We start from the raw sequence: 16,620 nt of genomic DNA on the forward strand, positions 1-16,620 counted from the left end.
AATGACAAGAAACTGCAACAGCAACACATCTTTTAAATCAATGTAGTATATACATTACAAGTTATTTAATAACTAGAGAAACACAATGGCCCCGATTCCTGCAGACACCTCCTAATTTTACTTTAAGTTGTACCTGTCATCTTTTTATTCGCTAAAAAGGAAAGAGACGGATGATTGACAGTCGTAAATTTTAGGAAGAATGAGTAAATGAATGGATAACCTAGGCGAATCAAAAAGTATCTCGCCGGTATGCAAACCGTTTGATTCTGTCGGGTTATTGGCCGATGTAAAAATGTTTAGACGGTTATTTTAGATTTCCATAAATTTTATGCCTGTCGATTACCCGTCCCTCTCTTTTTCAACGGATGAGAAAATGACAGGTATAATTTAAAATAAAATTAGATGGCGTCTGTAGGAATTAGCACCAACTAATACGTTTATAAAATAAAGACATAACATGACATACGCTTACGATTATATCCCAATGGGAGTCAAACGTCCATCGCAAGATGAACCAAGCACCCACACCTCACCAAGCTTACTGTTAGACCAACGTGATAGGTGGTGAGCCGTATCGCCGTCTATAATGGTCGAGCTTACTGTGTTAGTGAAGCTTCATTTAAGATATATTAATAACTCTTTGGTGCAAGTCCGGTACCGGAGTTCGAACCCATTTTTATACACGCATAGGTATTACTTAAACTCACGCTTGCGATCTGAACTGGTGTAGGCTGATCCACAAAATAAAACAAAATGGAAGAACGCTTGATTTTAACTGTAAGGGCTCAGGTTCGAATGCCAGCACGGGACTAACCAAAAATATAATGAATTTATTTTCGAAGATGTAATATATTTGGTTTCTAAATAGGTAATTATCTCGTGAGCAGCAGTGGAGGAAAACATCGGAAAGCATATAGAGCTGTTCCCCCTTCGCAGATAGAAAGATCAGACAGGCAGTCGCTTCTGTAAGAAAACCGAAACAGTATAAAGTACCTAAGTTACCTATCCGTCCGCTTACCTAAGCGGACCCTGTTAACAAGGTAACGATACGAAGATGTTGATATCAATTTATACATGCAACTGCCGATCTTACCACCCTTAAGGTAAAAGTCGTGGAAAATATAGGTACTTACACTTTTTTCACGGTTTAGAACAGCGTAGACTTAAATATTTTTCGCAGTTGTAACCATAGACTTAGATATTTTTCGCATTTACAATCATAAACTTAGTTATATTATAATTTTCGCGGTTTTAACCATAGATTTAGAATTTATTTGCGCTTGTTGTAACTTAGTAATTATCGTAAAAAAATCCTACTTAAACACAGGGCCTGTAGGTACGTTTTTAGCACGGAACAAAGTGCGTATGTTAATTATTTAGTTGTACATATACCTACTGTATTAACACTAAAGCGTACAGTAAATCTCAAGATTTAAAGCTTAGTGACATTGTATGTTACGCGAGCTACTTAGTTACCTACGATATTCGCACTAATCCTTTATAAAGGTAATAGGTATCTTAGCTAAAGGAAATTAAGTAAGGGGACCATAATTATGTTGTCTGGAAAAAATCGCTTTAAGCGATAAGACCGCCATTTGTCATGTCTAGTTAAGTCTCCTTTGTAAATCATCATCACCAGCCCATTAACGTGAGCTTACTTTATATAGGTAAAAAAACTTATTATAAGATTAGTGATTACCTAAATGATAAAAATTGTAATGCATACCTACATTTATTTAAAAGATGTGTTGCTGATGCAGTTTTTTGTCATTTCTTCTCTTCGGCCATAACACCTTGAAATGACGAAGATTCAAAAATGTCAACTTTACCTTCAGCAAGAGTTTGTCCATGATAATAACGTGGAAAAAAATTATTGATTCCTGATTTCAATTGAAAAATACTGGTATCTTCCATTGGGATTTCTAACGCACAATATTAATCTACGCACTGTGTTCTTTCTGTTTGAGTTCACTTATTCAGAATTCCCGAGAATTTTAATAAAAAAAAAACAACGGACTAAACGAAAGATAATAATGTTAAACGCGTGGCAGTCTGCGTATAAATTAATACCCATGATTATTATCTGACCTACTTTCACAAAGCAATTTTTAGCCGCAACTTATTTACTATCGGGCTCGTTGCATTGCTGTACCTTTATATCAATAGAATCTGCGGTCCTCATTAAAAACATGGAGAATATTCTCATCACGTCTTCGCCCCGAACCCATTCAAAACAACCCATACCAATCGCCAAATCCGCCTCGATTCCAACACGCCCTTATCAAAACTCTTCAAGAGCGAATATCGTCGGAGTTGAAGGAAAAAAATGTATATTCGGAGGCAAAGTTATCTTGGCCTTGTGCAGTCATGCCAGGGGCTGCACAAAATTTCCATTTTCCACACGATTTACCACAAATTAATGCTCGAAATCCGTCCGCGCCTCGCCAATTTATTGCTGGATTTGCATGTAACCAACTTAGGATAAGTTTTGCACGGTCGAAAGCTGATTGCAATTTATTTAACAGGGTTATCTTAACACGTTATTAGGGCGGTAAAGAATTTCCGGGAAGACTTAAATGACGGGAACTTACGGGACAGAAAATGAGGCGAAACTCCGGGAATCGCTAAGTTAGGGACACCAGATAGAAATTACCAAGAAGTCTTGATATTTAAATAATTATTCGAAAAATGAAACTATTTGAAAATGGAATCATTTTTAAAATAGATTAGCTTGTTCCGTCAAAAATTCGACTACTATTAATCAGTTTTAAAAAAATATCTGTTGCTTATACGTATAGTATATTCTGTTGGAGTAAGACGCAGATATTTTTTACTTAGCTCAGATACTTTTATTTAGCTCATTAACATTGTCTTGTCAATGTTAACAACAATGTTTTCATTTTCCATTTTCCTATCACACATTAACCTGATTTCTGCTCAAAGCCTTCGCCGATTTCACTGGAGCTTCGATGCTTTGACGTTTCACTTATGCAGTGACGTGTGCCGTCAATTATCGCTTTGACCTTATAACAAGATGGGATATTAGCATATTAATGACAGAATGACTTCATTAACACGCTAAGTAGAGCTTTTGAAGGTGCGTCTCTTATAAGTCACAAGGCAACCAGCGCAGCGCTACCACAGTCGCGTTATCAAAAAATATGTAAGTATGCATTTAACACATGATCCTAAGCTAAATTGCAATCAACTTGTGACAATCAACAGTCATCAAATTAAAAAATATCATTATTCAATAGGTAAGTAATAGGTAGGTTGCCTGGAAGAGATTGCTACTTAGCAATAAGGCCGCGTATTGTACTAATTCTATCTCTCTTTTGTTTTGTATTTTGTTTTTCCTGTTTGTGCAATAAAGTATTTGTTATGTTATGTAACATAGTTACACTTTGAATCGTCAGTTTTTACACAACGAACGTCTCATTCGCCTAAAACTACTGCGGCTTCTCACAACCTGTGTAGCCGGGGAAAAGAAGCTGCAAGATGAACCTCGGCACAGGGCCCTAGACGTTCCTTAAATAACACACAAAATATTGTTTTAAAATTCAGTTATTTAACTACCGAACAGTTCCCAGACAGGTGATCTCATGGATTCATAATCTTCTAAGTAATCAGTAAGTAATAATCTTTTCTACAAAGTTTCTGTTTACAGTCTTAAAACTGTTCAAAAGTAAATTCTGAATGTCAACGGGAATCTTCTTGTAAAAACGTATACGTTGCTCTTTAAAGATTTAGTGAGTGATTTTATGCAATCGACTTAAAGCAAGTTTATTTTTATTCCGGGTATTAACAATTGGCTGATCAGTACTTTTTCCAATAAAAATCCAATATGTCTTTTAACATTATATGAAGTTTTTCGTAGAAATATTGTGATTCCAAGGTTAAAATACATTCTTTTTTAAACTTCTAAGCAACTGCATCATCTCTCTAGCGCATGACAATCGACAGTGACAGTGATAAAAATGTATGAGATTGACATAAGCTGACATACATACACACATACATTGAAAAGGTCACGCCTTTTTCCCGTTCGGGTAATAAGGAGACATGTCTATCCCATTTTCATGATAAGGTAAGGTATAAACAACTCCACACATTTTGTTGATGGCGCAAATGTGGTTGCGCGTAGCGACCTGGATTCCTAGTGAGATAGGGCGATTCCTAGCGATTAGACTTCGAAGCTTTCTATGCAATAGGGTAGTTTCCAACTAGTCAAATCACTTACTTTTTACTAAACGTCAAAACACAAAATTACTATGAAATTTGTATGAAAAAGCAACCTGTGACTGAGAAAAGCCAAATATTATTGCATTTTTCTTTAAAATTCATTATAAATAAGTTCAATAGAAAAATAGGAATTCTGTCCTTTCCAGTATGATGGACCACTATTGGATGGAAAGTGTCACCATGCGGTTCAGCATATATTCTATTTTTAGATTTCGTTATAAAAGTGACTAATTGTTTGATTACTTATTTAGCTGAATACTAACGGCTCGGCTACCCATATTGCTCCTTAACATTATGGATCTAATAACATAAACATAAACAGCATATATACGTACCACTGCTGGGCACAGGCTTCCCCTCAATCAACCGGAGATATATAATTATATTGTTTATTTTTTGTTTATTATTTTTTTGTTTATTTATGATGCTATCTGAATATCTGTCTAATAGAGTAGTGAAACAATTTTTTTTAGGTTGTCATTATACACTGACATGGTTTTCAAACGCAATCTACGTGGAAAATAACTACTTACAAGTACTATAAAATATCATTAGACTTAAGGGAAGGTGCATAATATAACAAGAAAACAAAACATTAAATCACGCATATCATTTTATTAAATCTAGTGTGATGGCTAGGCTCTCCACTAAATCTCAATTAATACACATTAATTGACAATAATAATATATAAATTATCCTTAAACTTCAAGGGTACAAAAATAAAATGTAAAAAATTACTAACTACCTACGTAAGGGCGAATGTTACATTACATAATAGTTATCATGTTACTTTTCTTGCTCACAGTCTAAACATTTCCTTGGCTTTCAATTAGTTATCTTTCTTTTAAAATTACTTCAAAACTTTTAATCTACGCGACACGAAAGCAAGTAAGAAAAGTAACGTTTCGCTACGAATCACGTAGCATCTCTACGCTTTTATTTCGTAGCACTCGATTTGTGCTTAAAGAAAAATTAGTACTTAAGCGCTGATTCTAATAGACACAAACTTTATTTTTCTTTAACCACTCTTCTTAAATTTCTTTTCTAACTTTTTGAACGTGAAATACGTAATAATAAAATAATATTTTCGAGCTGTCAAACTTAAATTAATTTAAGTTTTGTCAACAAAACCCACTTTATTATCTGAGTATTTTTCAAGTCATCCACTTAAATACGAAGTTAAGTGTTAATTTACTACTTAACAAAAACGTTTCGTTATTTCTGAAGTCGTGTGACTTGCATATTTGCCAAAAACACAGAGGGCAAAAACTTAGGAAAAACGTTTTGGTTAAGCATATTGCTAAAAGTTCATTTTCATCTTTGGGTTATTCTAAAACTTGTTACACGACTAGAAGTTAATAACGAAAATTCTTTGGCGAAAATTGACATATTAAACGCAATTCAGGTGGTAATTTGATCGAACATAGTGATCTAGAGGCAATATTACCTCTTGTGGTTAATAATAGACTATCCAGGTCTCTCTAGTGGATACAATAATATAATGAGGTGAATAGTGTCAAGTACAAATCACAGCTATTGTAGTCGAAGCTGTTACTCACTCCCATTGACATGTATTGTGGCGCAGTGTACATTTCTCGAAATGCAATTCGAAATTATTATTTATTGTTAAGTCCTCTGACTTACAACGACGGCTTCAAGTTTTGGTTTATTAATGTAATTTCCCCCTCCGGTTGATTGAGGGGAGGCCTGTGCCCAGCAGTGGGACGTACATAGGCAGTTTATGAGTTTATATCCTGAGACATCCGTCGTGACGCGTCGCGTTTTCATACTAACTCAGGTTAGTTAAGGCTGTATGGTAATGTAATTTTCAAAGGACGTCAAATCTTTAGGATTCAATATTGAATTACGATATCAATACCTTGCAAATGATGAAAGATTTTTGTATGTGTGGCATGTAATGATTATTAGAAAAATATATATATATTTTTTTTCATTAAATCACACGAAAACTGTTCATAGCAAACAACTTGTTCTAATTTAATAGGGTAGTTTCCAACTAGTCAAATTAGTTTCTTTTTACTAAACGTCAAAAGACGAAATTTTAAATAGAAAAAAAAAACATTGTTTGTCACTCTTAGATTTGTCTTTATTTAGTTTTACCAAATTAGTTCATCAATTTGACGATGACGCCCGAACACCTGTCAAACTATGTTTGCACGACTCACTGCCCACGACGGCATAGTAAGTACTTATTTACACTGAGATTACAGAGAAAACTGATCCTTTTTTGTTATTTAAATGTTAATAGGTTTTGCAATAATAATTAAAATCTTTCAAAAATATTTGGTGATTTCAAAGTAGAGTTTTAGAATGACCCTCTAAATTAGAACTGAAAAACACATTATTAACATTATTTTTCCATTAAACGTTGGAATTTCTAATATTGTTTAGTTTTACAAAACTGAATTAAAGATTCGGGAAAAAATAAATATTTTCTAAAAAATTTATTAATTTTAGTTTTGTTTTTATTAACTGCTTTGTATGATCATTCATTAACTTTAAGAAAAAAATGCTATTCATATATTTATTATACATTTCACACACGTATGCAATGAAAACCAAACCACCATTAATATTATTTACACATTTTCTAAATATCTATTAAAATCGCTATCAGTCTGATGTCAACAACAGTAACACTACATTTATTTTATTATAATATTTACAATTATTTTCTAATGTTCTACATATTAAACATGAATAGTTTTACATTTAATTTTAATTTATTTTTACTACCTACAATTTTATTTTAATATTTTTAAATGTAATAAAATTAGAAATATATCAGCAAATCAATAACGCCTTTTATAATTATTGAATGAAATTTTTAAATCTATTTTAGTTTTTCATTTTTAATCTAAATAACTATGCACAGTAAATAGGCACATTTTGGGATTACAAAAAATCGAATACGATAATTTATTACAATATAACATAAAAATTCAGTAAAATGTATATTCTATCTACGTATCTTTTTTATTAATTCTAAAACGCAATCGTTTTGGCGACAATTAATATGGCTATCTACAAATCGGTGCTAATTCCTGAAGGACACCATCTAATTTTACTTTAAGTTATACCTGTCATTTTCATATCCGCCGAATAGGAAAGGGACGGGTAATCGCAGGCATATAAAATGTATGCAACATTAATTTTAGGCAGAAGTCTAAAAATTTTACATTGGCCAATAACCCGATAGAATTAAGTTGACAGCACACGTCAAACGAGTCGTACACTAGCGTAGCGAAATACTCATTTTATTCGCCCGGGTTATTAATCCATTCGCTCATTCATTTTGAAATTTACAGCTGTCAATCGTTCATCCTTTTACTTGTCGGCGGATAATAAAAGGACAGGTATAACTTAAAATACGATTAGATGGTGTCTACACGAATTATAAAAAAAATCTTAGTTTATAACCCTGACGTTTTTAACCCCCGGCGCAAAGAAGGCTGATAATTCGTTAGCATTTGTTATCTATCGGTTTCATGGAAATTGCATTACGTAAACTATTTTTACTTATAAAAAGCTTATTTTGCCCTGTTCACAGAATATTCTACGAATATTAAAAAAAATCTTTAATCTTATTTCAAAAAAGTATTCGCTCAAAGATATTCTTAAAATACATAACACAAATAATGATGTAACACAAAAACCGATTCCAGTTTCAAGTTCCGCAGTTTTCAGTAATTCTCTTTAATACCTACTCTTATTCTGCTGTTAATTAACTTGTAGTGAAGCGTGAAAAGGAAAAAAAATACCTTCAGCGCTCGCAATAAAATTGTATAAATTTTTGTATGAAAATTCTTTTAAACATTTCCTTACCACGCTGATATCGTTTTCAAACACATTTTTTTAAAACGCAATCGACTACGTAATGGCTTTTATTAAACTATTTGGAGCTTGTAAAGGAACGAGTAATTAAAACATTTTTCTTTTCACCCTTTGAGACAAAGAAAAATATGATTTTAAAATTAACAAGTACATTTTCCTAGAAGGTGCAATTTTGTGCGCATTTTTATACTACAACCTTTTTGGTTGAACTCTTTATTATAAAATAATTTACTTCTATCGCAAAAATTTAAATTAGCTTTTAACACGTTGATAGACACATTGGTATCGTTGCCTAGTTTGACAAACTTTTCTTGATAGAACTGCTATACCTGTCGATTATATTTGTGACCATTTGGTCAAAACGGTTCTAGTGTCAATTTTAACTTTGCTGTACGAGGGAGACTATTATCTAGTGTCACCCAAACACACAAGAAATAACAAATCGCGTCGCCAAGGCTGTCACAAAAAGAAGTTTTTATGTCTCACTCAACGTGTTAAAGCTATTTTAGCCAGATTTCATGAAATTGTAGGTTTCGTGACGAAGATTACATTAATTTAATTTATTTATTGACGTGACGCTTGTGAAAACTGTTTGTTACATTAGAAATAACTTATACCGCCAATCATCGCCCTTTATTAAAAACGTACAATTTGCAACTAGCCGCAAACATTTGCGTTTTATTATTCTTCTTTGATAAACTTCAATTGAGAATGTACCCTCAGTATTTGAGGGCTAGCAAAAGTTAAACTGTAATATAAATACTAATTATTCCTCGTAGTAAAACCCTAAATACGTAGATTTTAACAATTTTTACGCACCATTCTCTTAGACATTTTATTTTTAATTATATTTACGCTTTCATTTATCCTCACTCTTATTCATCTATGGCAAAAGATACCTAAGTAGTATTTTATTTAAAATCAAAATTAAAAAATTGATGTCAAGCGCAGCGAAACTCAAAAAATACACTTTGACTCGCTCTCTTTCTCTTTGTATTAAGAGAAGAAGGAGCACAGGGCAATTCATCTAATCAAGCAATAGTACACATTGAGCACTTACTTTGACATGCGTAAAATGTCAAACTGTAATATTGCATTCAAGATGAATTGCTCAAATTTGGCCTTTTTAGACCTCTAGGTTAGATGACATCTTACTCACTGGCTCATTTTGTGTCCTTCCTACCTTCCTTCCTTCTATCATTAATCTCTCTTCATTATTATAAGTCAATTCAAACTCGACAGAGGAATTCCTAAGATTTAAAATATACCAGTCAAGCTGGCATTCAACCAGATTCGAAGAAGAATATTATAAATATATGAACACCACAATCATAATCACCATAACCATGTCATATGCAGACATTGCGACCACAAAAAGTATATTATATCATTTCATAAAAGTTATAATATTACTCTGCTGAATTCGAGTTTATTTACACAAATCTGATGACAATTCAATGTAAATCTTCTTCAATCATGTGGTTGTAAGGGGGTTGACCAACCTCAGTAACCCTTGTAATTATTTATATAAATTGTTAATTAATTTCCCCTTTTTAAAACTATAAATATATACATTACTACTTACCTTACCTTAACTATACATTTTAAGTACTAATCGACTAAATTAAATATCATCTTAAAACTACACTTTTGAGTCTTTAGCGTGCTTCCACTAAAGGCGGGTTATACACTAAATGGTCTTAGTCACAACACTACTGTCACTTGGGCTTGAACTGTCTTCAGCACGCTGGTTTTTGAGGTCCTGTAACAAAAAATATGAATTTATTTATGCCTTGAAACATAGGAATTTAATAAGCATATCTCGGCATTTGACCAATAGCCGTAAGTCTTTTATCTACGCGAAGTGCGAGTGAGACAGACAGTTTGTGTATGCTCCTCTTACGGTCGTTTAGACTTAAGTGAGACCCAGAGGGGGTGAGGTAAATCTAGCTGAGCGCCCGATACAAATTGGCGCTGTACACAGTATCATTTTTTATTCTATGCCTTTAAACTTATTTTTCGACACATTCAGGATGATAAGCTGTTGAATGATTCTGTTTTTGTTACATTTCTCTCTGTTCTGAAGGAAAAAAAAGGAAAAATAACAGTCCAAGAAAATTTCTTGATAACGAATTGTTTGTTACACCCAGTGAAAAACAATTCAACAATAAAATACTTGCAGTCGTGTTCGAAATTGTTACGAATTTAAATGAAATGTTTTATTTTGTTTGATCACGTGCTGAAGGGAGAAAAACAAAACAAGACTTTTGTAAGATGTTTAACGAGTATTTCATTATACACACACATTCAACTTAAATATACACTTATATACCTCTATACATCTACGTATCGTGATTATTTTATTTCTTTGGAGTTATTAAGTGAGTTAATACTGGTTAATAAATTATACTTTACAAAAAAAGAGAGCAAGACTGCCATAAAAATCCGTAGGTAAAATAAGAGTTTGAACTTTTAATTTATTTTTATTCAGTTTAGTTTTGAATTTATATTTATCTATCGGAATCCATCACTAACACTTATTTATGTTTCGAATGTTGATTTTTTCGCAAAAGCTGATTGATTTTTGTTCAAATAGATTTAATGTTTTTAATAATTTGTTTTAATTATTTCAATAAAATTATTGTATTATTCGTTTGTATCACAGAACCTATACTAATTTTGTGGCGAATCTCACACAAATTTTCATCTAATTTTTTGGTAACAAAAAGTAACAACTTTTAGCTTCGTACCATGAAAACTGCAAAAAGTCCCATATAAAATTTCACCTACTCATTCAAGAAGGGGTTGCGGTCAGATTTACAAATAAAAAGATGCACGATGTTTTTTGTTAGCCACAAACTGTTCGCGTACCAATTTTTAGCTTCCTACCTTTCTACCCCTACGCGGAATGCTCCATACATTGAAACAGTGCCTATCCATATTAATATTATAAGTAACTTACTTATAATATATAATATGGATAGGCACTGTTTCAATTTCTTATTGACCGGCTTTAAATAGACAGACCTATATTTCTTGGGTCCGTAATTTACAATTCAAATTAGGTACCTGAGTTAGTAATATTACATTTAGCTTCCTTTGTCAAGCCACTTCACACGACATCACAGTGGAATGTTATTTCAACTCAGTATGGAAAAACAATTATTACCACAACAGTAAATATGCTACAAATTTACGATCAATTGGAATCATTTTCCATTTCCTAAATACATACGACGTTACTCAAACACATATTGATTTCGAGGAAGCTTTTGAATATTTTCCATCAGAAGCGAGAAAAAGACGCTAACGCAATTTACGTTGTAGCTTCGGAATCAATTTTCAATGACGACACGCAAAGAAAATTGACGAAATAATTCACGTAAGAAAAAGGCTCAATTTTGGCACAATTTATGCCTTGTCACTCCTTTCAGCGACTCATCTTCCGACGATTTTAGCGCAAAAATATTTAACCAAAATTTTTGGCTAGTCAATCAGAAAATGTAGACTTACTGAATTTTAACACACGGATGATTGGAATATTATAGTATCATCATAATGCTAACAATCCCTGGTGAGGGCTCTATATCACTAGAATACCTAAATGTTATGTCCAGCGGGCGTAATGTGATAAAATTATCGATCGAGTCAATAAATTTTGTCGAAATCGATAAGTGTTTTTTTCTAACATGCGTGTTACAATCGATAAAATTACCGTCACGTTAAAAGTTTATGACATCGAGAAACCGATTTAGCCATTTTGTAAAAAAGAATTTGTTTTGTGTTTGACAACATGCATACGTTTCGTGTTGAATCCTTTGTCAAATCCACGTAAATTTAAGCTAAAAGACTGTAAACCAAGCTAATTTTTTTTCTCATTAAAAAATAAAAAGTGACAGTATGGTATGGACATATTACGTAGATGTGTCAGACTTTTTGGCGGGAACGGAAACGGGACGATTATTTTCTTCATTGAATAATCTAAATAATTAATACGAATTGGTGTTTTGTGGTTAATGATCGCATTATTTTAGTCGGAAAACATTCGCTATAGTGTTATTACATCGGAATGTTCAATAAACAAAGTGTACCTATCTATTTTCGCTTCGTGCCAACATAACCCGAAAGTTTATGCGGACTTCTGAGTTAATTCATTTGGGGTTCAGAGTAGGAGGCTAAGGTTTCATCATTCATTGTCATCACCTTTCTTCATATCATTAATCATCATCAAGAAAAAAGTACATAAGACATGACTGTATGGGCATAGTTCCCTTTGCTTTACCCTCCGGGGAAAACCAAAACAACAAAGGTAGATGTGTCAATACTCCAAATACTCTAAAAATATGGTGTCATGTTAGGGTTCATCGACAAATATTACGTAGTGTGACGACCGGTTAGCATAAAACAAGTCAATAAGTAAGATGATCCGTGCTTCGGAAGGCACGTTAAGCCGTTGGTCCCGGTTACTTCTTCCTGATGTAAGTAAGTAGTCGTTATATGAGCCATGTCAGGGGCCTTTGGCGGCTCAATAATGACCCTGACACCAGGGTTGATGGGGTTGGTAATTCACCTCACAACCCACACGATAGAAGAAGAAGACCATAAAACCATAAGTTGAACTATCACGATGTTGGTATTTTGACAGAACGACACGACTTTTTTGGTTTGCCATGTTAGTATAGCACCAATCGAGAAAACGACATATATCGTCAGAATCGATAAATGAGCGTGGCAAAATTTTGTCACGTTGCGCATGATAGGCCGGCTGGTGAGGAAGCATACGACTATTACATTTTGTAGGTTACGCGATTTTAATCGCGCCGTCACCATAGTGTCCTAGTAAGATATTATGGTCGAAGGGATTGATTCTTTCAAATAACATTAGATGTAGAGGTATATTTATAGCACAAGTCACTGCATATACAGATCATTTCAATCCATGTAATTTTTGATTCGCTTCATTTTAAACGGACGACAATTTATGTATATGTGATTTCGGTTTGTTTTTCTTTTTTTGTTAATGATTTTTGATCTTGATCTTTTTTTTGTTTTTTTTTTGTGTATTGATTTCCGTGTGGCATATGTCCTGTGTTTAATGTAATGATGTACCTGTCCGTCTGTGTCTGTGGTGTCTTTTCTGTGAATGTTTATTTCTTTCTGTCTTTCTTTCTTAAATGGATTAACTTACTAGGTAAGTTAACTATATTTAATACGCGCATGTTCTGACTTCTGAATGAGTTCTGCGATTTCATTTCACAACTCCTTATAAACTTTGATGAAGTTTATGCAAAACCACATCATTGTAAGTTTATGTATAATTATTTAGCTAGCAATAGTACAGTGTATAGACACTGGAGTCGAGGCTGGAGCTGTAGTTTTTTAAAATAAACTGTTTCCATCGGAAATCAAATTCGGACTTCCAGACCATGAGCCCGATGCTATAACAGCCTTCATATATTTTTTTTTTTGACGTGACTTATTGTAGATTTGCCGCAGATGGCATTAACTACTTGGCCGGACAAATGGGGAGCGCTGAAGGCTCTCACCCGGTACAACGTTTAAGACAACAGGCCTGAGGGCGCCCAGTTGGGCGCGAACCTCGGCTCAGGGCGTCGACCCTAGTGGGTCGATAGCGATAAGCGCTGAATAAGGGAAACCGTCGACCTCGCCGGCGGGGTCGGTATCGGGGTTGTGGATAGAAGCGTATTGCTATGTTACTTAAAAATGATCCAACTTACCCTAGACGTGGCCATTCTTTGCACCACGATCTCGAGTCGGTCACCAGCGGCAGCGATCAGAGGAACAGTCAGACAGCAGTCATAATCTACTGTCCTTGTTCCATTCACCTGATGGAAGAAAATGTATGTTACAAAAGTATAAATGATTTCCATTCAAAAGAATCGACAAATTCAGACTCTAATGGTATTCGAACTCGCAGTTCTTGTTAAGCTGGGACGAACTTATCCACGCAATGATATAACGCAATACATAATGATGTCGATAATACTAAGAAATAGGGTCCACGTCGTCATTATGTCTACTGGTTAAGTAGAGAAATGAGGTAAATATTTACTTCAATAATTTTCAATTGACTTATATTGTAGGGTTGGAACCCCAGCTCGGCTATAAACCACTGAATTCAAATTTATGAATTTGAATTCATGTTTGGATCACAAATAACGAATGCCACGTGGTTTCCAGAATTTGCCCATTTGTCAATTTTTTCCCATAACATAGCTGGCGAGGAGTGACTATTGTGCACTCTGTGACCAATGCTGACCAGTTCCAAACCTCAGTATCAGCAGATGATTAACAAAGTAAGATAAAACCTTATTTCAAGTTTAGTTGCGGAAACGCTCATAAATAAAATTATTATTATTACGAGTTCTACTTTGATAGCTACACTATTATCTTACCCTTAAGTCATTAAAGAGCAACATAAAGTCACCGGGACTATAACCAAGAACATAATATGCATAATGTCTTACCGCTCTATAACTCTTCTTAATAAAATGCTTATAAAGACAATGTTGCTAAAAGGTGCTACTGTGTGTGCAAAATTACCAATTTAATGGGAATAATCGACCCACCTCTAATAGATACGAAAGACATTTGTAATAATATCTAGCTCAGTACAGTACATTCATTATCAGTGATATGTGTGTAGACTGAAATATGCAACTTTAAATATAAGGATCGAAGCAAATAGTATTCCATAGTTACCTTGACGAGAAATAGAAGTGAGTGAGTGAGTGAATTAAATAAAAGTTGCTGAAAGTCAGGACCAGCTAACCATAATCAGTCTCGCGAAAACATTGTACTAATTTCAGAGTTATAAAGACAATATTACATAGATTACTGGGTAAGTAAGCGAGTCTCCTTGTAACCTATTATAGTCTCACTCTCATATCCTTCTTTACCAATAGTTAAAACAAGCAAATCAACAATTTACTCATAGTTACCTGTAAAATTCTATCAAAAGGCCTCAACAGCCCGACTATATCGGCTGGGCCTCCTTTTCTGATCCTATTAATGTAGACACCTCGTTCATATAAACCATCGGAGACCGAAAACCCATAATCATCATAAATGGCGTCCTTGTAAAGAATCACGTGATGGATAGACCCTCGAGCTGGTGAAACTGTGTCACTGTTGTAAAGACCTGAAAAATATTGATGAAATTAAACAAATGTGTTTTTATTTTACCCGTGGGGAAAACTCAAAAAAAGAACAGATCAAAAAATGGTTACGTTACTAAATTTAAAGTGGCTTTAAAGGTAACATACATAACCACTATTGAGCTGATAATTTTGTTACAGAACGGTGTATTTTTGCGTTGCAAAATCGTATAATATGTATATGTTACTGCCTTTATGGTTAGCTTACACCTACGTGCAAAGTTACGATGGTACAATTTGCTTCATTTTCACTTCGTTAAAAAGAAACAGCGAGAATGGGTCTCGTGTAACCTATTATTATTTATTCTTGACAGTTATTTTCTTATACTTTTCTACCTACGCGACTGGTAAGAGTTCTATAACTATCTTTAACATTAAATCTTTTTCGAAATATCATCCGATGTCATTAATTATTTCACGTTTTCCTTAGGAAAAAAATGTTTTTAACCATGACGTGATAAACATTTTTCTTACCATCATTCTCGTAAATTGGACTGGTTGAAAATTGAAAACTTGTTCCTGGTATACTTGGTTTTAACGGGGACTTTTGGGGAGTTGTCACTGTATAAATTCCATTGTTCATGAAATCAGTGTCCCAACCTGGTCTTCTACTCTTTGGAGACACAATTCCATACGGGCCCATCTGAACATAGTCGCATTTACAAGAAGACCTTTCCATATTATGCAATTGGCAATTTTTCATGTTAGTCGTTAGTATTTCAATTTGTTGCACATCATCCTCTCTTGTTATATTTTGTTTATTCTTCAACGTATTCTCGGGTATAATACAAGTGTTCTCGTAATGGAAAGTTTTCAATGAATTGTTTAGGGAATAGTTCGGCAGAGGTAAATCATTGACGCTGTATGGAGCAGCAGTATTGTAGTTACACGCCATAAGTTTATCTTCGTCCGTAGGTGAATAGGGTGTTTTGTCTGCCATACGAGTTTTGTCCGGAACGGCGTATTCTATTACTTCCGAATTACCTATAACATAAACTTTATCTATTAATGGAAATAATAATGAGCCAAGTTACAGTTATGTAAAGGCGATTGAATAACTTTTTTACCACAGTTGGCGCTAGTTCGGACAGGTGTGTTCTGATCCCAAGACTCGACAGCACTGTCGTTTGAAAGACCAGGGCTTGATGTTGAATGGCTGGAATCTCTTGCACTACATTCTGCACTTTCAATCGACCCTGAATGTTAAAAAAATGAAAATTAATAACTTGTTTGATGTATATAGTCCTTAAGTTGTCAAAAAAGTTAAAGTCATAATTTATTTTACTACTAAATAAATGAATAATAAACAACGTGGCTGACATTTATTTGCTCTATTTTTGAACA

General features: G+C 33.8%; 1 protein-coding gene across 3 annotated transcripts in view; it reads right to left on the minus strand.

Moving 5' to 3' along the window:
* Positions 1 to 8,504: 8,504 nt before the first annotated feature.
* LOC126366579 (glutamate receptor-interacting protein 1) overlaps positions 8,505 to 16,620 on the minus strand; it is a 347,130-nt gene continuing 339,014 nt past the window's right edge. For 2 of the 3 annotated variants that reach the window (XM_050009725.1, XM_050009727.1), the window contains 5 exons: positions 16,344 to 16,472; positions 15,751 to 16,272; positions 15,061 to 15,260; positions 13,837 to 13,944; positions 8,505 to 9,860 (listed from right to left, as the gene is read on the minus strand). In XM_050009725.1, the coding sequence (XP_049865682.1) occupies positions 9,789 to 9,860; positions 13,837 to 13,944; positions 15,061 to 15,260; positions 15,751 to 16,272; positions 16,344 to 16,472 (1,031 nt within the window). In that variant the 3' untranslated portion in view covers positions 8,505 to 9,788. The remainder of the gene's footprint in view (positions 9,861 to 13,836; positions 13,945 to 15,060; positions 15,261 to 15,750; positions 16,273 to 16,343; positions 16,473 to 16,620) is intronic. The other variant, XM_050009726.1, reaches the window with a different exon arrangement.

Source organism: Pectinophora gossypiella, chromosome 5 (assembly GCF_024362695.1).
Source record: "Pectinophora gossypiella chromosome 5, ilPecGoss1.1, whole genome shotgun sequence".
Classification (NCBI taxonomy): Eukaryota; Metazoa; Arthropoda; class Insecta; order Lepidoptera; family Gelechiidae; genus Pectinophora; species Pectinophora gossypiella.